General features: G+C 45.7%; 1 protein-coding gene across 6 annotated transcripts in view; it reads left to right on the top strand.

The window, feature by feature from the left end:
• Positions 1-23,966, top strand: part of LOC103164262 (coiled-coil domain-containing protein 91) — a 187,437-nt gene that overhangs the window by 37,711 nt on the left and 125,760 nt on the right. For 5 of the 6 annotated variants that reach the window (XM_027430066.2, XM_027430067.2, XM_035449069.1 and 2 more), the window contains 2 exons: positions 5,214-5,256; positions 8,215-8,293. In XM_027430066.2, the coding sequence (XP_027285867.1) occupies positions 5,227-5,256; positions 8,215-8,293 (109 nt within the window). In that variant the 5' untranslated portion in view covers positions 5,214-5,226. Of the gene's footprint in view, positions 1-3,667; positions 3,689-5,213; positions 5,257-8,214; positions 8,294-23,966 lie in introns of those variants that run through there. The other variant, XM_035449068.1, reaches the window with a different exon arrangement.

The following is a 23,966-nucleotide window of genomic DNA, read 5'->3' as shown; positions in this document are numbered from 1 at the left end:
CTGTGTGGGCCGCTGTGGTTTTTCTGCATCTGGCATCTGTATTCCCAAGGCAAGAGATAGGGGGCAGGCGCTAGAGGACACTGCATTCCCACACATGGCGGGCGCTTGGCTGTCTTCCATTTTGTTAGGGAGGTCACATGCGCCTAGTGTCAGGAGAGAGGACAGTGCTGGCGTCCACTTTAAGAGGGACACATGGGTTAGAAGATGGCTTTGAAATTATCTTCAGCAAGTGCAGCCCATCGCATGGCACCAGGCACCAGGGCAGCAGTGAAGAGCATGGCCTATGCAAGTGACAAAAGGAACAGAACCTGGGGTAGTGGGATTGTAATGGAGGAAAGGAAACTTGCTGTCTGGAGACAAAATGATCATTTGCATATAAAATTAACATGAAGGAATGTACAGGTAAAACAATTACCAATGAGAGCTTACCAAAGAAAGATGGGCGTAAGACATAGTTAAGTAATGTAAAAGGAGACACTAGACTCGTAGAGCATCAGGTGTAAACTTGACAAAAGATGCAGAAAAAAGTTCATTAAGGAAAATGACAACTTCACTGATAAGCTACAATGCACCAGGCTTAGGGTGGTACTGCTTGGTCCCGTATGGGTGTCAGTGCCATCAAAATAATTCTGCAGCTAGAAATAGGCACACATATCCATGGGTCTGTGTGTTCCGAAATAAATGGTTGGTGGAAGTTTTTGTCCTGCAAGCCGCTCCCAAGTAACCAGTCAGAGAGTCTTATTAATTTTAAATGCTCAGTTGATAGCTCAGGCTTATTATTAACTAGCTCTTATAACTTAAATGAACTCATTTCTATTAATCTATGTGCTGCCCTGAGGCTTGTGGTATTTACCTCTCGAGTGTGTCTTGTTCCCTCTCTGTCTGGCTGGGGACACTTCTGACTCCACCCTTCTTCCCAGAATTCTCCTAGTCTGCCTCTCCCACCTAGCTCTAGGCCAGTCAGCTCTTTATTAACCAATGAGAATAGTTTATACATATTTACAGTGTACAAAGTTTATTCTGCAGCAACGAATGTGTTATATGATAAAGAAAGTATCAGGTTAGTGAAGGAAAAAGTTACTTTATAATAAAGGAAATGGGGCGTGGAGAACTTCCATATTTTTTTAAAAGGAAACTAGATCTTTGGTTTCACTACATGTAAATATTAAGCTGTAGCTTGCTTGAACATTTAAATATCTAAAATTATTAGCTTTCTTTGTAGCAAGTGCAGGTATATATCTAAAAACCAAAAGATTTAAAAAGACCAAAATTTATTATTAAAAAATAGAATTATTTTCCATCCAAAGCTCCCTTAAAAAAGTGAAACACTAGCTTCCAATTTAGAGGATGCTTACACTACAGAGAGTTGACAGATTGGACCAGCGACATGGCTCAATGGATAAAGGAGTCTACTCACAAGTCCTACAGGCTGTCCTCTGACATACATGTACACAAACGTGTGTAATAAAGGGTAGCTGAAATCAAGCCGTGCTCGCTCTGATTGGTAGTAGATACAGAGCAGGCACCGGCTCATCCAAGAAGGAAAGGGAAAGCGTGGTAGACACAGCAGGAAGCCTTGAGCACTGATGCTTTCATGTGCCTCGCTGTGACACAGTGCTGCTATTTTCCAGGACACACTGGCATGGTTTTGCTTTCAATCATGAAGACTGAGATGGTGCAAAAACTCTGTCTTCATGCTTCCTGTGTTCTGCTGGGGGAAGAACTGCAACTGACTGGCTTTATGATTTTGGTTGGCGATTGAGGTGCAGCCCTGATTGGTTGGAATTTGAGCCTCATCTTTAACCAACTGCTAGTTGCTCATTCTTGAGCCTTCTGTGGGTAGCCTGAGGGAAATGGGGCTGAGCCATCTCTGTTCTTCCCTGCCATGCTTCACACTTTTCTCCTTTACCTTGTTTGTTCTTTAAACCTTGTTTGTATTTAGGAGCACACACAAGCATTTTAATGTAACATCTTTTTTTGGTGGGGGGAGTGGGTCATTTTAAAGAAGACCTTTCAGTGGAAACTTGGATAAAATGTACTTTTTTTTTTAAAAAGTTCTATTTAGAATTTCTGTTCATTTCCTTCAGTCTGTCTCAAAAGTCCCCTGATATTCCCAACCATAGATCCCCCCTCAGTTATTTTCCCACACTAGGCAGTTTTCTCCCTAAGAGTTTTCACTGTTGTTTATACCTGTGTGCTTTTTCCCTGGATCTGAGCTTTCTTCCTCACCACTCAGCCTCTCAAGGACCTTGGCTGACATCTGTGGAGTGGCTGGTAGCAGAGGGTGTGCAATGCTGTCCCTGTGCATGTTTTACTCTCTGGTCTGTTTTTCTCAAACCGGACTTTAAAAGTACTGTCAGTGTTTTAAATACTGAGGATGGCAGAATAGGGAATTAACATAATAAAGCAACAGGATAGGTTAATTTACATGCAAGGGGTCCTGAGATTGTTGAGCTTAGATACTATGAAAACCTTTAGCCTTGGTCCCGAGTTAGTGGGATATAGCTCTGAGTTAGAGCCTCATCATTCTCTGCTTAGGTGTTACTTGACACATGGTGGGAATCCCTGCAGTTCTAATGGCTGTAACACAAACTGCAGACACGTTTCACAGCGACTTAACACATTATGGCTTAGAAAGAACCAAGGGTTGAGTGTATTCAAGTGACAGAGTCCATGAAGAACCTCTGATGTTTCCTTCTTAAAAATTGCTTTTTAACTTTTGTGTGTTGTAAATCGATGACCTTTTTGTATGTTTGTGTATTTGTGGGCTGCATGTTTGCATGCTCATGTGTGTATAGGGGTTTGAGTCCCAACGTAAATGTTGGGCATGATTTTTGATCACTGATTTTTGAGGCAGGCTTTCCTGCTGAAGCCAGAGCTGGACAGTGCAGACTAGTCTAGCTGGCCATTTTGACCCAGGATTCCCTCTCTCTGCCTCCCAAGTGCTGGTATTACAGGATTTTTATATATACCTGCTTTTTATGTGAATTCTGGGGATCTAAACAGTGCTTCATATACTTGTGTGTCAAATGCTTTATTGACTGAGCTGTTTCTCTGGCCCCTGTAAAACTGAGTTTTAAAAAAACCAGTGCTGTTGAGGTCAAGCACGGTGGCTCACACCTTTAATTCCAGTACTCAGGAGGCAGAGGCAGGCAGGTCTCTCTGAATTTTGAAGGCAGCCTGGTCTAAATAGAAGTTCCAGGCCAGTCAGGGCTACATAGTGAAATCCTGTTTCTAAAAATACACACACACAATCAGCAGCAAAAAAAACATCCGTTTTCTTTCTTCTCTTAATTTTCAAAAGGAAACTGTCATAGGGTTTGAATCTAAATTATTTTCAGAAAGGCTATGTCTTTAACACAGCATTTCTGAGGCATCATATCTTAAGATATACAGGGCACATTTATTTACTTTTAAATAAAATACGTGACTGCTTTTTTGCCCATCTAGAAGAGGAACTCTGTCTTGTCTCCCTCGGTACGTAGGAGTTGCTGGAACCTAGAGCGTCAGCGGTCACCACTCTGCTGTTTTGCACAGCTCCATCAGAACTTAGGAATCTGCTTCCTTACCACAGGCGAACATGTTGTGTGCTTGTGTTGTCGGCTCCGTGGCATCCTTCCCGTCCCGTGTCAGGATAAGCCTTGTGAAAACACGGGAGCATTAACTCTGGAAACTCCAGTCTTTAGAAGTGAGTCCCCGAGTGCAGTGGCGTTCATAGATGCTAAAAATACACGGCATTTGACCCCGGAGGTTTGTGGCATCCACGTGAAAGGACAGCGGTGGTGTCTACAGTTTCCCTGGTAATCCTTAGGGTGCACATCTTCTTCTCCCATAGTTTCTTCCTGACGGATGTCATCAGAGGAGAGTTGTCCTCAGTTGAGACGCGAATAACGTGATGACATTTCAGACTACCCGCCACCGAGCGTTGTTCTTAGCAGTCTGGTTCATATTTTCTAGGTGCTTCCTACCGATGGCTAGCTGAGCTTTAATTTCTAAATTTATAAAAAGAAATACGTTTTTGGAGAAATGTCATCAGACTGTGAGGCTGTGACCAAACCGTGGCAGTGCCGCCTCTGTCCTTTCTGTGTTAGCAATTCTAGCAACTCAGCGCCACTTATAAAATTATCATGCTTCTGTCCACACGCATTCTTTATACTTTTTGTGAAAATGAGTCTGGTTGGCCTCATGAAAGCTGTCTGTGATTAGTGTATTTGTTTGCTGTTGAGTTCTGGAGTGTGGAATTCTTTTGATGGAGTTGTTGGTAGGTGTTCCTCAGGGACCTGAGCATGGCTTCTGGCTCCCTGGAGCGAGGCCTGCTGGGCTTCACTTCTGTTTTCCTGTTCTCACTCTTAGGGAGCATAGGTGACGATTACTCCCCAGCCTTTTTTCGGGCATTTTCCTTCCTTTCTGCTGTGAGCCAAAGCCGCTGCTTTAGTTCTGAAGCCTCGGCGCTAAGGCTTGATTGACCCTTGACCCTCCCGTAACGTGTTTAGGGAGAGGCACAGCCCGTGTGGTACGGTGCTCTCTCTCCCACCTTGAGAGTGAGGTGTGAAGGATCCTGGGTCCTCTCATGTTTTCTGCCTCGTCTCGTGAACACACGACTTGATTTACCTTGATCGGCTCAGTAACTTGCTCCACATTTTTCCAGAAGTGCAAAGCAGTTTCGGCTAAAAATACACATATCAAATGCTCCAGAAGTCGTGGCCACCGTTCAAAAATGCTGATCAACTTTGAGAATCTAACTCAGCCCGGCCATGAAACCGAGGGAAGAACCTTTGTGGTGGGGGACAGATTTCCAAAAACTCAACCACAGTCCTGTTCTTAACTGGAGTTTGTGCTGATGCTGCCAGGCAGCTGAGGAGTAGATTCGGAAAGCAGGAAGCATTACTGATGGGGCCTAGCGCCACTTTGGGAAAAGCAAATTAAAATGTAAAAGAATATTTTTTCCACTCCTGGAGTCTCAACAGAAAATGGCAAAATACATGGTTACTGAAAAAGTTCCAGAAATTGCTAATTTTGCCAGAAAGTAAAAAAATAACCAATTACTAGCTGTTTTTTTTTAAGTGATAAAAAATGCACAATACAGTTTAAGAAAGCCCTTCATAACCCAAATGAAACAGCTTTAATTTACAGCTCAGAGTGTATATTCCTTTAAGTCACAGGCGTGCTTGGATGCAGGTGGCTTGTCTCATCTCAGTTGTTCTGTGTTTCAGGTGCTGCTTGAAGATGGACGATGACGACTTTGGTGGCTTCGAGGTAAGTGTCATCTGTTTTTAACTTTGGGTAACAATAAACTATTACAAAAATGTGTTTACTTTCACTGTTTCCTTGATCTGTTATTCACCGAGTGTGTGTCTGCTGCTGCTCCGTGTGCATGAGCGTCTAGATCCCAGAGGACAACCACTTAGGTCTCTTACTTGGTCCCGTTCATTTTTCTTTTGGACAGGGTCTTTCACTGGCCTGGAGCTTGTCAAGTAGACTGTGCAGTCTGGCTAGCAAGCCTCAGGGATCATCTTTCCTAGCACTGGGATTACAAATGCACGCCACCGTGCCCAGATCTGTTAAGAGTGCGTCTTGGGGAAGAAACTCTGGTTCTGTGCTTGCAAGGCAGACAGTTTACTGACTGAGTGGTTGCTCCTACCCTCATGTTCTATTCTTAGTCGCTTTGATGTAATTCTGAAACAGAGATCGAAGTCAAGGGAAATGGAGAGACTCAGGGATGGGTTGTTATTGACGCTTTGCTCTTGCCATAGGAAGGATTTAAATCAGGGTAATTAATGTGGCTGGTGAGGCATCAGGAAGAGCTCAGACTGTCACTAGAGGATGGGGACACATCTGTTAGAACGTGTCAGGTCAGAGCCTGTCACAGCCCTGTTCCCACCTGTGACACTCCCCCCCCCCCCCCCCGTGGATTTCCTGTGTGACACACGCAGACGTCCAGCCGGTGGCAATGATCATTGCTGCAGTTCCACACCGCTCTCTCAGGGTTTGGTGGGACATTTGTAAGCAGGCATTGTGAGCTTTTCAATGTGTGCTCGTTTTATTGGAATATTTTATAAACCAGTTATTTTTGCGGAGCCAGTATAGTCTTGCAGGAAAATCTCTGGATTAAGAGTCAAATGCCAGGGCTCAAGACTTGGAACCACCCACTGTGTGAGCTCAGAACTTTCTTCTTCTTGTTTTTTAGTTGTTCACCTAGTTTGGATTTGGTAAAAAGAGAGCTGTAAAAGTTAGGGGTGCAATTACTGTCGATGGAGAAGTGGGGGCATTTTCAAGGCAGAACAGTGGCCGTTTTCAGCAGCAGGTCATTTGTTATCATAGCTGCCAGTGTGCGGGCAGTCGGTGCACACACGTGTGTTCTTCAGGTACAGGCAGCAACTGCTGTAGACACACATGTTCTCCATGTGCGGGCAACCACTATAGACACACATGCTGTCCATGTGCAGTTAAGTATTATAGACACACATGTTGTCCATGTGCAGGCAACTACTATAGACACACATGTTCTCCATGTGCAGGCAACTACTATAGACACACATGCTGTCCATGTGCAGGCAAGTACTATAGACACACATGTTCTCCATGTGCAGGCAACCAGTATAGACACACATGTTCTCCATGTGCAGGCAACCAGTATAGACACACATGTTCTCCATGTGCAGGCAAGTACTATAGACACACATGTTCTCCATGTGCAGGCAACCAGTATAGACACACATGTTCTCCATGTGCAGGCAAGTACTATAGACACACATGTTCTCCATGTGCAGGCAACCAGTATAGACACACATGTTCTCCATGTGCAGGCAAGTACTATAGACACACATGTTCTCCATGTGCAGGCAACCAGTATAAACACACATGTTCTCCATGTGCAGGCAAGTACTATAGACACACATGTTCTCCATGTGCAGGCAAGTACTGTAGACACACATGTTCTCCATGTGCAGGCAAGTACTGTAGACATGTTCTTCATGTGCAGGGAAATGCTATAGACACATGTTCTCCATGTGCAGACATCCAGTATAGACATATAGGTTTTCTGTGTGTGGGCAGCCAGTGTAGACATGTGGGTTTTCTGTGTGCAGGCTGTCAGTGTAGATGTGCATGCATTCCATGTTTCATCCCAAACTGCTTTTTAAAAAACTCATTTGAGTGTTCCATGCTTTTATCTAATAGTTTATGTTTGGAGTCTCATTCGTGTTAAATGGAGCATTCAAAACTTTGTTAAGATTCCATGGATATTGAGGACCAGATGTTGCCTTGGTGCCTGGAAGCTGTTATTTAAGGGTCCCACACAAGCATCTTCTCGCAGCTCAACCATGGCAGAGCCATAGAAAAGCCGCAGCTGCTTTCACAAGTGACAACTGAATTCAGTGTCACTTCAGTGTGTCAGTCCTCTCAACAGGAGGGCTAGCACTCATTTCCTGATGTGGTTTGACTGTGTTCAGCAGGCGTTCTTGCTCTTCAGTTCTGCTATGGAGGAGCAGAAGGTCTTCGTCCTGTGTTCAGTCCAATATACTCACTTTCACAGCGCGTGGACAGTGCAGCCTCATCTTCTGTCCTCTGCAGCCCATGTCCTCTGGCTTCTGAGTTGTCTGGCAACTCAGTGCAGAAGAGGAATTAGAATTATGAAATCATGGCTCTGATCTCACTTTAACTCTCTAATACTAATCATAATACTAATCTCACTTTAACAGCTACCTGAGAGACTGAAAACTTTGTGCTCTCTGTAAGCCTTGTCCTAAGTAGCTGCCACCAAACAGGAGAGCCCATTCACTGAAAATGCTGGCTTTTGTAATTCTCTACAGTTTGGTACCAGAGAGACCAGATTGTTCAAGAAGACAGGCTCACCTGCTCTTTCAGATTAGTCCCTAAATCTCATGTTAATCTAAATGACCTTTTCAAATAAAAGATTTGCTCAAGTCTATTGTTAAGGGAATTTTTACACCGATGGACAAATATGATGAGTTAAATTACAATGAAAGACACACGAAATAAACATTTCATTGACGTGAGGTTGTTGGGATAAGGAAGGAAGTCATTTACCTGGGAACTGGGATCTGGCACTGTAGATGGCAGTGGGGTGGGTGTTCAGAGAGAATGTGAGTGAGTGGCTCATCGCAGAAGCATGCCTGTGGGGCTAGGCACATGACTACTGATAAAACCTACAGCTCTTTAGGTCTTTTCAAATGGTCTTGCCTTGTCTTACAGGCCGCAGAGACCTTTGATGGTGAACACAGTGGAAACCAAGCAATGTCCCCTGCTGTCCCCTGGGCCACCTTTCCTACAGGTATTGCGTCCTGGTTACAGGATTCTTTCTTTCCTGTATCTAAAGTGATTTTGTTTGTTTGTTTGTTTGTAAAACCCAGTTCTCATTTTTTTTGTTTAAGTTTGTTGGTTTTTTGATCTGAAAAATGTAGAGACCTAGAACAGTCTGAATCCAAATTTCCTTTTTTCCCATTCTGTGCCAGCTGGAGGCTGGTTGTATAAGGGACTCTGAATGAGCCTTAAGTACAACATATGTCGTTCACATCTACCTTGGCTTATACTCCTGATACTCCTGAGGTCAGTGTGAATGTTTCTCAGAAAGGTGAACAAGGAGCCACTGTCATAATTGCCCAGCTCCACCATTCCCGGGCATACGCCTTAAGGGCTTGGTGTCTCCCTGCAGAGGCCCAGGCATCCACATCCAGTGCTCATCTTCTCACAAGAGCAAGGGAGAGACGTCATGTCCCCATGTAAAGGTGTCGTAAGACGCTGTACCTCAGAGGGTTTGTTTGGATGCTCAGTCACAGAATAGAAGTGGTAGGAGGGGCCAAATTCCGTGGGGAGGGGTGGAGTGAGGGAGAAGCTCCTTCAGTATCTGGATGTGAGAGGCAGTTGCCAAGAAGCTTTGTCCCTGGTCTCAGAGGCCATATGTAGGCTGTGGGGATATCCATCCTGCCCAGTCCCTAGGCCATTTAGTTCCAAATAAACACACAGAGGCTTATATCAATTATAAACTGTTTGGCCGATGGCTCAAGCTTCTTACTGGCTCTCTCTCTTAATTGTTAGCATATTTCTATTAATCTATGTGTCTCCACATGGTTTGGCTTACCAGAGAAGGCCCAGGCATCCTACCTTCCCAGTGGCTACATGGCATCTCACTGGAGACTCACTCCCTGCATTCTTTTTCTCAGAATTCTCCTGGTCTGGTAGGCCCACTTATGCTTCCTACCTGGCTACAGCCTGCCTGCCCATTGGCCGAAACAGCTTTATGCATCAGTGAATAAGAGAAACATATTCACAGCATACAGAAGGATATCTCCCACCATCTCCTCTTTTCTGTCTAAATTAAAAGGAAGGCTTTAACTTTAACATAGTAAAATTACATGTCAAAATAGTTATCAAGTAAGAACTGTAGTTAACAATATTTAGTCCATTAACATTTGGCAAAATTTAAAGAAAATATTCTATTATCTGTCCTATCTTTGTGAGTCTAAAGTTTTATATGTAACTTATCTTTTATCATAACTAAGGCAAACCATAACCATAACTATCTGTCTTCAGCTCTTTCAAAGACCTCAGAAGGATAATATATAAACTCTATAATTGACAGATACATCTTGCTGCCTGCACAGTCATCCAAAGTTTCTCTGTAATGTTGGGGCATCCATCTTCAGCCCATAGGCCATAGTGTCTGGAAGACTTTTCTGTGAAGCAGAATTTTTTGAAGGGCTGCCCAGCCTTGTCTTGACAAGGTTTTGCAGTTACTCTCTTTGGTGTCCCATTTGTTCATTTTGGACAGCATACTGTCAGCAGTTGTGGCAAGGGCACTTTCTTGCCCAGTGGCTTAACTTTGCCACAAAGAAAGTAAGCTCCGTGTACAGTTTCTTCCATGCCCATCATCTTCTCTGAAGTAGATTGGTGCTGTCAGGAGCAGACATGTCTCATTGTCATGAAAAGCCCTAATAAACCATTTTAAATACCATATCCTGAAAGTCTTTGAGAGGTTTGAAAGAATACCCATTCATTTTAAATATATCTCTGTGTACCTAGAAAACCTATTATAGGTGACTATTTATAATCTTTATTTAATTATACATTACATTTTCAGAATGCTGTATAAACACAATACCTAAACAAGAGTCTGTCAGATATAGATGCCCCAGTGTTGCAGAGCAACCTTGGGTGACTGACCAGGCTGTTTCTGTCATTTCTCACAGTTTTTGGAAGTAGCTTGTTAATACTTCCTGTTTACTCAGTTAATGTTATTTCCTCCTTGGGTCTCTGAGGGAGTTGAAGACTAGATACTATAGTTACAGTTTTCCTTGTTTCCTTGTTACTCAGAAAAGAATCCCACAAAAAATGTGTTAAATGTAATAGGTTTGAAAGACATTAAAAGATAATTTGATAATGCAAATTAGGATAGAAAGTAAATTGGGTACAAGACTTTAGAATCATCAAGAAAGAATCAGTGTGCAGTATTTTCTCTGAATTTGTCAAATGCTAATGGACTAGACATTGTCAATGTACTTATTGCACATATATATATATATATATATATACATATATATAGTCTATATTTATTGCACTTATTGTATATAGTTTTCCTTATATTACAAACTTTTTTAAATTTTAGACATAAAAAGGAGGGGTATGTGGTGATACCTTGCTTGTACAAATAAAGCCTGCCTGAAGGTTGGAGAACAGAGCTTGGCACTAGTTCACCATAGTGAGCTGATGAGCCAGCAACTCCTCTCACCCTCCTTCTCTCTGTTTCCCTCACTTCCCCAGAAAGCACTCAGGTCTAAAGATGGTGTTCTGGTCTCCTTATTGGTTTGAAGAAATGACCTTTTCAGGCCTGGCTAAAGGCTGATTTTGGATCCATGGCCATCTGCTTCTCTCCTGTTTATACAAACTGTCTCTCTGTGGCTGCTGCTGGATGCAGACAGATGCAAGCTACAGGATTTATCCACTTCTGTGAGTGGGTGACTAGGCGTGACCGTCCTGTCTACACCCTACCTGTCTATCATCTGTAGAAAGCTGTTTCCAAGGATATGTCTTGAAAAACCACTCAAACACTTGGCTTAAGTTTTGAGTATTTTGTAGAGGATGGAAAGGTTCATTTCAGGGTCAAAATAAGACTTTTGTTAAGTAGGAGTATTGGGAAGTTTGTTTTCCTAGTGATGAAGATACAGCTTCAAGACAGGGCCAGATGACAGTTTCTGAACACCACTGGGGAAAAGTCATGTTTCTCTTCAAATGTCCGTTTATGTAGTCTACAGACAGACAGTACTGACGGTGGGATGGATGGGTGCCAAGGTGTGCACGTACCCTCTGCCCCCATCCTCCTCACTCCTGTGCAGCCTCTCCCCATCTTGATTACTTTTCTTGTGATCAGATAGCTGGTTGGAAACCGCTTAAGGGGGAGGATTTATTTTGGCCCACGATCTGGAGGGGTGCAGTCTGTCATGGGGACAAGTGTGAGGCAGGTGTCACGCTGCATTCACAGGCAGGAAGCAGGGAATGGCGAGCGCTGATTTCCAGCTCTTGCTCCTTTATGTCCAGCTTTGACCCATCCCATGAGATGGTGACATTCTGTCCTGCCCTGTCCTACACACAGGATGACTTTTCCCTCCTGAGTTAAACCTTTCTGGGAACTCCCTCACCCAGAAATGTGTCTTCTCAGGTATTCTAAGTCTAGTCAGGTTGCCACCGAAGATCAGCCAAGACGTTACTTAAAATGCATAGCTATTCTCATGTTATGGGGATTGGAGAATGTAACTGAAGACGGTGGGCTTGAGATGATGGCCCCTCCTCACTGCAGCCCACAGCGTTGACGTTATCACTGCATTCTGGTGAGAGCTGGCCAAGGAGAAATGGCTGCCTTCCTTGTGGCAGTTGTCTCGCCTCGCCCTTCAGACCGCCACACTGTGATCTGGGCAGTGCGTCTCCCACCATCTGCCCTGTTTCTTCCAGTGCCCTCGCCTCCCATCTGCCCATCTGGGTCTCCAGTTTTCTTTGAAGAAAAAGATGTTGGCTGTTCTACTGTGTTCAGCACCCGAAGCACCATCATAAGGTCGTCTTGTACCACTTGCTTGGTGTTTAATGTGTCCCAGTTCATATTTTACAATGGTGATGGAGTTTGCCCTCTTTGTTATTTTAATGTGTAGGTTGAACCACACCTTGCACAGAACAGTGCTCTCAAGTTTTACTCGTGTTGCATCACCTGTCCCAGTTTCCTTCCTTTTCAACCCTAATGTCCCATCTTTTATTCACTTGTTATGGACACAGGTTCCTCTCCCTCTTGACTGCTTTGAGTAGTGGCACTGTAAGGATGGTCGTGATGGGATTTTAACTGTAATCTCATGTGCAGATCATCTGTATTGCCTGTTTTAGTCTCTTCATAGCAGAAAATGGGTACGAATCCTTTGGAGTTGCAACCACTACGGTAGTGATATCTTGAGCCACGACTCTGCGATTCTTTGATGACTGGTGAATAGATTTGCTTGCAGTTATCTCTTCTTGGTTATTTTCAATCCAAGGTGAATAAACAGTCTTAATGATAAGGTATAAGCACAAAACTAAACTGCTTCGAATATGTGTCAGTCTTGAAAACCTTCAATATTTGCTAAGAGTGGCAGGTTTGTGTGTCAGAGTTAAGTGTTCTGGTGACTTTCAGTTCACATGGGTGACCCGGAAGTGACAGTTGACAGGAATAGTCACCGGGTTTGTGACCTGGAAGTGATGATTGACAAGAATAGTCACAGGGCCTGTGTCCTGGTCAGTGAGTAAAACACCTGTCTCCTGACACCTGAGTTTCCACCCTGGTAGAAACAGAACCAACTTGTGTAGTTGTCCCCTGACTCTCAGGAGTGTCACAGCAAGCATGCTGACCCCCACACATCATGCATGATGGCACTCGCTTTTACAGAGTGGCCACAGATGCTTGGACGGACAGGGCGTTCCTTTGCTGATCTTTTCTGCTATCTCCCTGGTTCTTCTGCATGACAGAAACAGTGCACATTAGGTCACACTTTAACTCACTACAGGTCCAAGAGCAATAATGGTTGCATCTATTGCCTGTACTTCATTGATGATTTATTTTTCTAATACTTTTTTTTTCCTGAAGAAAGCCATTTCAGGATTTGTGTGGTAGACAATACAACAACATTCAAAATGGCTGCTCATGAGAGTATAGCTTTTGGAAAGCAACACTTTTTTTTAAGCTAAGAAATTTTGTTTTACACAATTGCAAAATAACTTGTCTTTTGTAATGTCTATAAAAGAAGCACTGTTCTACTTTTATTTCCCTGAAATTACTGGTTGTCTACTGATAGATATGTGAGATGCGCGTGTGAGTGTGTAAGCTTATATCTGTGTGGAGACCCTGGGGCTGTGTAGTCTGCTTGACCTGCTCCTGTGTGGTGATGTCTTCCTGTACCTGCTTTTCCCTTCCATGTCAGTTGTGCTCCCCCGTCCCCTCTGCCCCTCCCTTTCTGCTGCCCCTCCCCTGTGTTCTTGTATGCTGACCTTGTATGTTTTTAATACTGCGTTGTCTTGGTTTGGCATCTATATGCATTTTTTTTATTAATTTCTTTATTGTGCCTCTTTTTCCAGAGTTTCAGAATTCATGGAATTTATTCAGGTTGTTTCGGTTTTGACTTTTCTGTGGACTCAGTAGGTTCTCCAAGTTTCAGGTACACAGGTCTGTGAGTTGCTGACTTCATTTCACCTACTGACTTGTGGAAGCTGTTGCCTAGGAGGACGGAATGTTTCCCCAGATTTATTTTTTCGTGCTGGCAGGCCTTCTGCCCTTAATGCGAGTTTCAGTCTCTGATAGTAGTTGCCTACAGTGAATACTGGGTCAGGACGTGTTATGAAGCCATTTTTATACAATGTGGGTGGCACAGTTTTAAGAGGCAAAAGGCTGTTCACTTTTTGCTTTCGACCTTACAAATGTCAGTTGTGTAGAAGGCGAGGTGGGAGGCACAAACCTTGAACACTGTCCCTTCCAATAATGCCTCTGAGTTCCTTGCAGCTCTGCACAGACCACATTAGAATCCAGTGACCATCAAAGGGAAAAACAAGTGGTCCAGATAGATACTTTAATCCAAATTAGCTCCTTCAAAACAGCTTATAAAGAGGGCAGACTAAACTGTCTGTCACAAGCCGGCCCTGCAGAAGGAATAATGGGAATTGGACCAGCAGATGCTGAGGCAAGGGACTTAGATGTGGTTCCTAAGCATCTGGAGCTATTTGCATACAAAGCCAACAGGAAAGTTCAAACATTCCTCTTAAGACCTTGGCAGAGGGGAACCTGGAAGACAGATGCCTTTTTGATTTCATATTTCAGTCTTTCCGTTCTCCATTCTCCTGGCCAGGAAAACCTAGGACAGCAAATCGGTTGTTTTATTAATCTCTGTTCCCCTCTTCACTAACCCTGCTTTTCCAGGGGGATCTGTGTTATGCGTCCTGGGGGCTCAAGATCGAAGCTATTCATTCCTTGATCTATTTTTTGGGTGTGGTTTGCACGTTTGCACATTGTGGTAGTGAAAACACGAGATTCATTGGTTTGATATGAATCCGAGGCAGGATTGCAAAGTGACTCATCGCTTGTTCACATACCTGTGTCTTACAGACAGCGTAACTGGTCTAGCAGATGAAGACATTTTAAAGAGATTTGATGTCTTTTAGTCTGACTATGTGGCTGGTGAAATAATGGGCCCCCAAAGAAGAAATGAGAATCTCCCAGAAAGTTCCTGCTGAGAGAAGGAAAAAGAGGGGGTACTTGTTTCCTGGAAAGAGATTTCACATAGTTGTAACAGCTTGTCAGACTGGAGCCTCTGGGTCCTCCAGTGATGGGCGGGGCCACACCTGACCAGCCCTGCTGTGATGTCACTTCCCAGATCCTCTGTTTGACCCTTGTCCCTCCTCCCAGTGTGGCCCTATTGAAGAAAGCTCTCTTTGCTGCTTTCCACTTTTAATTTGGCTCCTTTAATTGACTTATTTAGGATGTGTGGCTGGACCCGACGTGGGGGACTGGTTTAGACCCCCAAACTGGATACCAGCAGCGTGGATAACATTTAAAACTCTCTGCTTCCTACTTCCTATCCATTTAGACACTTTTTTAGATCAGACACTGGGTTTTCTTTTTAATTTATTTTATATATGTATGGGTATATTGCCTACATGTATGTCTGTATACCATATGTGTTCATGGTACCTGTGTAGGCAAGGAGGGGACATTAGATCTCTTGGGGCTGGAATAACAGAAAGTCATCAGCTGCCCTGTAGGTTCTGGGAATCGAACCTGGGTCCTCTGGAAGAGCAGCAAGTACTGTTAACCGCTGACCCATCTCTCCAGCCCGTGGACTGTCATTGTAGCATTGTGATTTTGTTATCTGGGTGAAGACTGCCATGTTGACTCCTTTTGCTACTTAATGCGTCTTCTTCTCAGGCCAAGGCTGTTCGCATACCCTTCCTGTTTGTGATGTTCAGGGCCAATCTCCTTAAATGGCGCTGAGAATGACGGCTCTGTAGAGCTGTGAGCTATTATATGGTAGCACACATTGGTCTTTTGTGAGCTCTTAGGAGGATTTGTGGTTCATGTCTTCATTAATGTGCACACCAGGAAATAGCCCAGTGGTTTTGCAGGGGCTTTGAGGGTGTGCTCTCCAGTGTGGCCCTGGCTATTCAGTTTGTTTTCTGTTGACATGGGAAAGACCTCCCAAGAGCAACTTGGGGAGGAGAGGTCGTTGTCTTATGGTTATAGCCCATTGAGAGAAGTCAGGGCAGGAACTTAGGCAGGAAGTAAAGTAGAGACCATGGAGGAAAACCACTTACTGGCTTGCTCCCGTGTCTTGCTCAGCTGCTCTTACACAGTCTTGGACAGGCACTGCTCTCCTACAGCCATTAACAATGAAGGAAGTGCCCATAGACTGCTCTGAAATAAAGCCAACAGGGAATTCCCTAGTCAAGGTTTCCTCTTTCCAAGTGTGTCAAGTTGACAGCTTACTATGGTAGTGACCCTTTGTCTCCAACTGCCTGCGGCTTCTCTGAAATTTTGTTAGCCAATGTGTAAGCTGAAATGCCAGGGCTGTCTTTGAGGATACTACCTGACTTTGAGTTCTGAACTTATTATTTTATTTTTTTGTGGTTACAGCTCTTTAATTTACAAAGCTCACTCTAGATGAATTGGGGTACCTGGTATTAACTGCATGGTCCATGTGATATGACACTAAGGTCATGATTATATTCTTTCCAAACAGATACACACTTAAAATACAAGTGCGACCATGGAAAAATTCTAATACTTAAGAGAAAGGGATCCCGTTTTCACATATGGTCTAAAGTTGCTGATGTGGATTCTGAAGACCAGGGCCAGCCATTGCAGTGGACAGAATAGCTTCTCTCCTCCTCCTTTCCTCTGTTTCCCACATTCTGGTGTTGACCTCTGACAAGCCCAGCCATAGATAGATAGAAGCAGTAAGTTTTCTGTAGTAGGAATTCATGAGGAGTGAAGCAGAGAGGAGACGGGCGTGTGAGGTCATCTGCTCAGGCGTCAGGACCTGGGATGGCTATTCTTAGCGTCAACTTGACTACATCTGGAATGAACTACAATCCAGAAATGGATGGCACACCTCTGGGATATTGTTTTGCTTGGTGTGAAGTAGGTGGGTTCACTTGTAGTCAGGACCTCTGAGGTAGGACTTCAATCTAGATCTCCAGGCAGGATAAAGACACATCTCTAATCCAGGCCCACACCCTCTGCTGAAAGCCCATATAAGGACATGGAAGAAGAAAGCCTTTGCTCTTTACCTGCTGGTTCTCACCTTGCTAGCAAGGCCATTCCTTCACTGGCAACCAGCTGAGAAATCAGCCTTGTAGACTTGAACAACTACTGCATTCTTAGACTTTCTGTTCACTGCTGGCCACTGTTTGATTACCTGGACCTCAGCCTGTACATCATTCTAATACCCCCCCCCCCAGAAAGAGAGATGCATTCTGTAAGTCCTGCCACTCTAGAGAACACTGACTAACACAATACCCAACTCTCCATTGTTGTCCTGTGTGCATCCCATCTTTGCTAATGGGGGTTGAAATCAACTCTCATCTTGTGCTACCAAGTTGAGTTTTCAGGCTCTTCTCCGTTCCCCTCTGAGGTCTTTGTGATCCCAGAGTCCCGTCTGCTCCTCTGTATTTCTGGCCCTTCCACTGGAGAGCTGGTCTTATTTCTTGAGATTCTGGAATCCTATAAACCATCCCCATGTCCTTAGTATGGTTCTATGTCCCATGGCATCTCCTGTCTCCTCTGTGGTTAATCTGGCCCATATCCTGTCTGCCCTGTGTGACTGCCCCTCATCCCACCCATCAGCTGTCAGGCAAATGTGGTAGCCCTTTGGCTGTCTCTACCTCTGCTCACTGCCCAAGAAAAGTCACCATCACTCTGTTGCTAGGTGACCATCATCACTTCTGCTTGCATTCACTCTGGTTTCCAGTGAAAACCAGTGGGCTGGGACTTAGCCATCAGTGTGTTTGTTGTTTGTGGAATTTTATTTTAAAGTTTTTTTCCCCCTTTCTGTGGATTTGAGAATACTGAAGTATAAGGCATCTATTTAGCTATGATTTGGTGATTATTATTTGACCCATTTTTATGATATTCCTCTGAGTGTTTTAGTAACCTGTGCAGTGTATTAAAGTCTTATAGCTATAATTACCATGTTCTTCTGAATAAATCATAGGAACTGTGCAGTTACAAAATCTCTCTTGATTTAAGTATTACTATTAGACCTAGTAGAAGCCTTTTGATCTCACTTTTGACTTCTTGCCTTGCAGCTAATAAATATTGTGTTTTTTTTTTCTCATATTAAAGCATGGCTGATGTGAAGAGGTAATCATTTCACATAACTTCTGAAGTTGGGCCTGATGGCACAGGTCTATAATCTCACCTTATTCCTGAGGGCAAGGAAGAAGCATCACAAGTTCAAGGCCAATCTGGGCAACTTAGTGAGACCCTATCTCAAAATAAAAAGTGGGAAGAGAGCTCGGCAAGTAGCCCAGTGCTGGGTGTTGGCCAAGCATGTGCCAGGAGCCCAGTTAAGTTCCTAACGTGAAAGTTCCCTTCTTTAGATTAACATGGAAAATATCTCCTTCCTTCCTTCCTACCCTCCCTCCCTCCCTCCCTCCCTCCCTCCCTCCCTCCCTCCCTCCCTCCCTCCCTCCTTCCTTCCCTCTTATTGAAGACTAGTTTTATTGTCTGTAATTTCAGATAGATTGTTCTGGCTAGTTGGATCATGCAAAGTAATTTTAGGAAAACAACACAGAGATTGCCTAATATTCTAAGAAAGCAGGCAGAAATATGTGCGTGTAGAGATCTCGGTTTGAACTGTGGAGAAGTACTGAAAATTTTACCTAAACTTAGGTCTACAGAAGCGGTTTCTGCAGATGATTTGAAGTTTCAGTCATTCTGTGCCTGAATAGTAGTAAAAAGTTATTCTGCAGTGTGGTGTGCATGCCACAGTGTTCACACACACACACACACACACACACACACACACACACACACACCACGCACGCACGCACACACACACACACACACACACACACACACACACACACACACACACACGCACAGACACACACACACACACTTTGGCACACATGCTTAAATTTTTGTAAGCGATTCTGTCAATTTGGAGAAAATGCCGCTTGAGTCTGACTGACAGCACTGGCTGGTGAGAACACCGCGGTTGGTGTCACCTGTCATCATCTAGCAGCTTATTAGCAAGGCCCTCAGCAGACTCAGTCAATGGTGGTTTTTCGTTTCTAACATTCCTTCAAAACTAAGCACAAAATGCCATTTGTTTTCATTTGAAGACAGTTGTTGTCGATACAGTTGTTAGTTCATTTATTGAGTAAACGTTCAATGAATTCACCAGGTATTCAGGTCCCTAAAGGATCAGTCTTCAAGAATTTTAAACCCTCTGCCTACTAAACGGAGTATTTATTTTAGTGGGCTGAGTTGATGATGCTTACAGGTTTTATTTCTCTCCATCTCTTTAGATTCTTGCTGGTTTTTTTTCCAATAGGAAGCAAGGGCCCCCACATTTAATCATAGGCTGTGTTAAGCTCAGGAGTACAGTGAGGAACGGAACAAAGAAGAAAAAAATCTGTCTGACTTATGGAGTGTGTCTGCTAGTGAAACAGGCCCAGATTAAACTATCACAAACATATAGTTGGGTTATATAACTAGGGGTGCTTTCAGATAGCTGCGATGATCAGGGGAGCAGGTCTGGTGGCAAAGCGCAAGAAAGAGTGGTGGTGCTGGGCCAGATGCAGGACTCTTTCTCCTCAGATGCAGAGCCCATCCACTCAGGGTGAGTAGGGTGCAGTTCTGTTGCTGAGGGAGGCAGGGCTTCCTGAAGAGTGTTTCACTGGTACACGGCATGATGGCGTTCACTCACCATTTCCCATCACCCTTTCATCTGATGTAAGCTTTGTCCTTTGAGTTATTTATGTTTTGCTTTCTCTTTTCGTCTTTCACTGCCCCAACCCCCTTCCTCTGCTCCCCCTCCTGTCCTCTGCTCTCCCCTCCTGTCCTCTGTTCTCCCCTCCTGTCCTCTGTTCTCCCCTCCTGTCCTCTGTTCTCCCCTCCTGTCCTCTGTCTCCCCTCCTGTCCTCTGCTCTCCCCTCCTGTCCTCTGTCTCCCCTCCTGTCCTCTGTTCTCCCCTCCTGTCCTCTGTTCTCCCCTCCTGTCCTCTGTTCTCTCCTCCTGTCCTCCTGTCCTCTCCCCTCCTGTCCTCTGTTCTCCTCCTCCTGTCCTCTGTTCTCTCCTCCTGTCCTCTGTTCTCCCTCCTGTCCTCTGTTCTCTCCTCCTGTCCTCTGTTCTCTCCTCCTGTCCTCTGTTCTCTCCTCCTGTCCTCTGTTCTCTCCTCCTGTCCTCTGTTCTCTCCTCCTGTCCTCTGTTCTCTCCTCCTGTCCTCTGTTCTCTCCTCCTGTCCTCTGTTCTCTCCTCCTGTCCTCTGTTCTCTCCTCCTGTCCTCTGTTCTCTCCTCCTGTCCTCTGTTCTCTCCTCCTGTCCTCTGTTCTCTCCTCCTGTCCTCTGTTCTCTCCTCCTGTCCTCTGTTCTCTCCTCCTGTCCTCTGTTCTCTCCTCCTGTCCTCTGTTCTCTCCTCCTGTCCTCTGTTCTCTCCTCCTGTCCTCTGTTCTCTCCTCCTGTCCTCTGTTCTCTCCTCCTGTCCTCTGTTCTCTCCTCCTGTCCTCTGTTCTCTCCTCCTGTCCTCTGCTCTCTCCTCCTGTCCTCTGTTCTCTCCTCCTGTCCTCTGTTCTCTCCTCCTGTCCTCTGTTCTCTCCTCCTGTCCTCTGCTCTCCTCCTCCTGTCCTCTGTTCTCTCCTCCTGTCCTCTGCTCTCTCCTCCTGTCCTCTGTTCTCTCCTCCTGTCCTCTGCTCTCTCCTCCTGTCCTCTGCTCTCTCCTCCTGTCCTCTGCTCTCTCCTCCTGTCCTCTGCTCTCTCCTCCTGTCCTCTGTTCTCCCCTCCTGTCCTCTGTTCTCCCCTCCTGTCCTCTGCTCTCTCCTCCTGTCCTCTGTTCTCCCCTCCTGTCCTCTGCTCTCCCCTCCTGTTCTCTGCTCTCTCCTCCTGTCCTCTGTTCTCCCCTCCTGTCCTCTGTTCTCTCCTCCTGTCCTCTGTTCTCCCCTCCTGTCCTCTGCCCTCTCCTCCTGTCCTCTGCTCTCCCCTCCTGTCCTCTGCTCTCCCCTCCTGTCCTCTGTTCTCCTGTCCTCTGTTCTGTCCTCTGTTCTCCCCTCCTGTCCTCTGCTCTCCCCTCCTGTCCTCTGCTCTCTCCTGTCCTCTGTTCTCTCATGTCCTCTGTTCTCTCCTCCTGTCCTCTGTTCTCCCCTCCTGTCCTCTGCTCTCTCCTCCTGTCCTCTGTTCTCTCCTCCTGTCCTGTTCTCTCCTCCTGTCCTCTGTTCTCTCCTCCTGTCCTCTGTTCTCTCCTGTCCTCTGTCCTCCTGTCCTCTGTTCTCTCCTGTCCTCTGTCTCTCTGTCCTCCTGTCCTCTGTTCTCTCCTCCTGTCCTCTGTTCTCTCCTCCTGTCCTCTGCTTCTCTCCTCCTGTCCTCTGTTCTCTCCTCCTCCTCTCCTGTCCTCTGTCTCTCCTGTCCTCCTGTCCTCTGTGTCCTCCTGTCCTCTGTTCTCTCCTCCTCTGTCTCTCCTGTCCTCTCTCCTCCTGTCCTCTGTGTCCTCTGCTGTCCTCCTGTCCTCTGTTCTCTCCTCCTCTCTCTCCTGTCCTCTCTCCTCCTGTCATGTCCTCTGTCCTCTCTCCTCCTGTCCTCTGTTCTCTCCTCCTGTCCTCTGTTCTCTCCTCCTGTCCTCTGTCTCTCCTCCTGTCCTCTGTTCTCTCCTCCTGTCCTCTGTTCTCTCCTCCTGTCCTCTGTTCTCTCCTCCTGTCCTCTGTTCTCCCTCCTGTCCTCTGTTCTCTCCTCCTGTCCTCTGTTCTCTCCTCCTGTCCTCTGTTCTCTCTCCTGTCCTCTGTTCTCTCCTCCTGTCCTCTGTTCTCTCCTCCTGTCCTCTGTTCTCTCCTCCTGTCCTCTGTTCTCTCCTCCTGTCCTCTGTTCTCTCCTCCTGTCCTCTGTTCTCTCCTCCTGTCCTCTGTTCTCTCCTCCTGTCCTCTGTCTCTCCTCCTGTCCTCTGTTCTCCCTCCTGTCCTCTGTTCTCTCCTCCTGTCCTCTGTTCTCTCCTCCTGTCCTCTGTTCTCCCTCCTGTCCTCTGTTCTCTCCTCCTGTCCTCTGTTCTCTCCTCCTGTCCTCTGTTCTCTCCTCCTGTCCTCTGTTCTCTCCTCCTGTCCTCTGTTCTCTCCTCCTGTCCTCTGTTCTCCCTCCTGTCCTCTGTTCTCCCTCCTGTCCTCTGTTCTCTCCTCCTGTCCTCTGTTCTCCCTCCTGTCCTCTGTTCTCCCTCCTGTCCTCTGTTCTCTCCTCCTGTCCTCTGTTCTCTCCTCCTGTCCTCTGCTCTCCTCCTGTCCTCTGTTCTCCCTCCTGTCCTCTCTCCCTCCTGTCCTCTGTTCTCTCCTCCTGTCCTCTGTTCTCCCTCCTGTCCTCTGTTCTCCTCCTGTCCTCTGTTCTCCCTCCTGTCCTCTGTTCTCCCTCCTGTCCTCTGTTCTCCCTCCTGTCCTCTGCTCCCTCCTGTCCTCTGTTCTCCCTCCTGTCCTCTGTTCTCTCCTCCTGTCCTCTGTTCTCTCCTCCTGTCCTCTGTTCTCTCCTCCTGTCCTCTGTTCTCTCCTCCTGTCCTCTGTTCTCTCCTCCTGTCCTCTGTTCTCTCCTCCTGTCCTCTGTTCTCTCCTCCTGTCCTCTGTTCTCTCCTCCTGTCCTCTGTTCTCTCCTCCTGTCCTCTGTTCTCTCCTCCTGTCCTCTGTTCTCTCCTCCTGTCCTCTGTTCTCTCCTCCTGTCCTCTGTTCTCTCCTCCTGTCCTCTGTTCTCTCCTCCTGTCCTCTGTTCTCTCCTCCTGTCCTCTGTTCTCTCCTCCTGTCCTCTGTTCTCTCCTCCTGTCCTCTGTTCTCTCCTCCTGTCCTCTGTTCTCTCCTCCTGTCCTCTGTTCTCTCCTCCTGTCCTCTGTTCTCCCTCCTGTCCTCTGTTCTCCCTCCTGTCCTCTGTTCTCTCCTCCTGTCCTCTGTTCTCTCCTCCTGTCCTCTGTTCTCTCCTCCTGTCCTCTGTTCTCTCCTCCTGTCCTCTGTTCTCCCCTCCTGTCCTCTGTTATCTCCTCCTGTCCTCTGTTCTCTCCCCTCCAGTCCTATGTTCTCCCCTCCTGTCCTCTGTTCTCTCCTCCTGTCCTCTGCTCTCCCCTCCTGTCCTCTGCTCTCCCCTCCTGTCCTCTGCTCTCTCCTGTCCTGCTGTCCTACAATGTCTACTGTGGGGTGAAGTGTCTAAGTGCTTCCTCCGTCTGTCCCTGTTCTCTTTTCCTTCCTCTCCTCTTTCCTGACAGTGACTGTTGGCAGCGGGATCGGTTCTCACTTCCTTGCTTTCAGCTGGTGTTCATCTTGAGGTCCATGTGGATGAAGGGAGAATGTGGCTGAATCCCACCCTTTTCTCTTGCACACATAAGGACCTGAAAAAAGTTGAAATTTACAGAATTTGGCAAAATTTGCTTCTCTCTCTTTGTTGATTCTTTTACTTAGTTTTTTGTTTGGATATTTCCTATTTATTTTCATCTATGTTCAATCTGGCTAACTTAATTGCTTTCCATGAGTGGTTTAGTTGGGTACCTAGCCTCCTGTTTACTAGAAAGAAAATTTAAAGTTAACAAAAAGAAGGAAAAAATAAAAAACCCCTTTCTCTCAGTCTTCTACTGTCCTTAATTTTGTTAAGTGAAGAAATGTTGCTGTGGAAAATGAAGTGAGAATTTTACTGGTCAGACTCTGGGTGTGATTCTCTTGCCAGGCCATCGTGTGTCAGAATGCAGGTCACAACTGGGAACGTCCCCTGGCCTCCCTGGAAACCATGTGAGAAAATGAGATCTAGAACTCTGTTTGCAGACCTTGTAGGTCAGTTCACATCTCTTGGCTGTGTTTAAGAACTTTTCATTTTTGCGAAACCAAGTGACATCAGTCCTCTGTTTTAAGTGATTGCATTATATGCATTTACTGCCCTGTTCTGAAAGAGAGGTCCTCCGACTAGTGAGGAGCACACTGTGGTGTGAATTGCTTGAAGTGAACACAGCTCCTGTCTTCTGTAGTGAGGGGGACACCATGGTGTGAACTGATTGTGGTGAACACAGTTCCTGTCTTATGTAGTGAAGAGGACACCATGGTGTGAATTGATTGTGGTGAATACAGCTCCTGTCTTTTTCTGTAGTGAAGAGGACACTGTGGTGTGAATTGCTTGTGGTGAACACAGTTCCCGTCTTCTGTAGTGAGGGGGACACCATGGTGTGAATTGCTTGTGGTGAACACAGCTCCTGTCTTCTATAGTGAGAGGGACACCATGGTGTGAA

Source organism: Cricetulus griseus, chromosome 8, assembly GCF_003668045.3.
Source record: "Cricetulus griseus strain 17A/GY chromosome 8, alternate assembly CriGri-PICRH-1.0, whole genome shotgun sequence".
Lineage (NCBI taxonomy): Eukaryota > Metazoa > Chordata > Mammalia > Rodentia > Cricetidae > Cricetulus > Cricetulus griseus.
The sequence above is the reverse complement of the archived record's forward strand: the minus strand, read 5'-3'. Positions and strand labels throughout refer to the sequence as shown.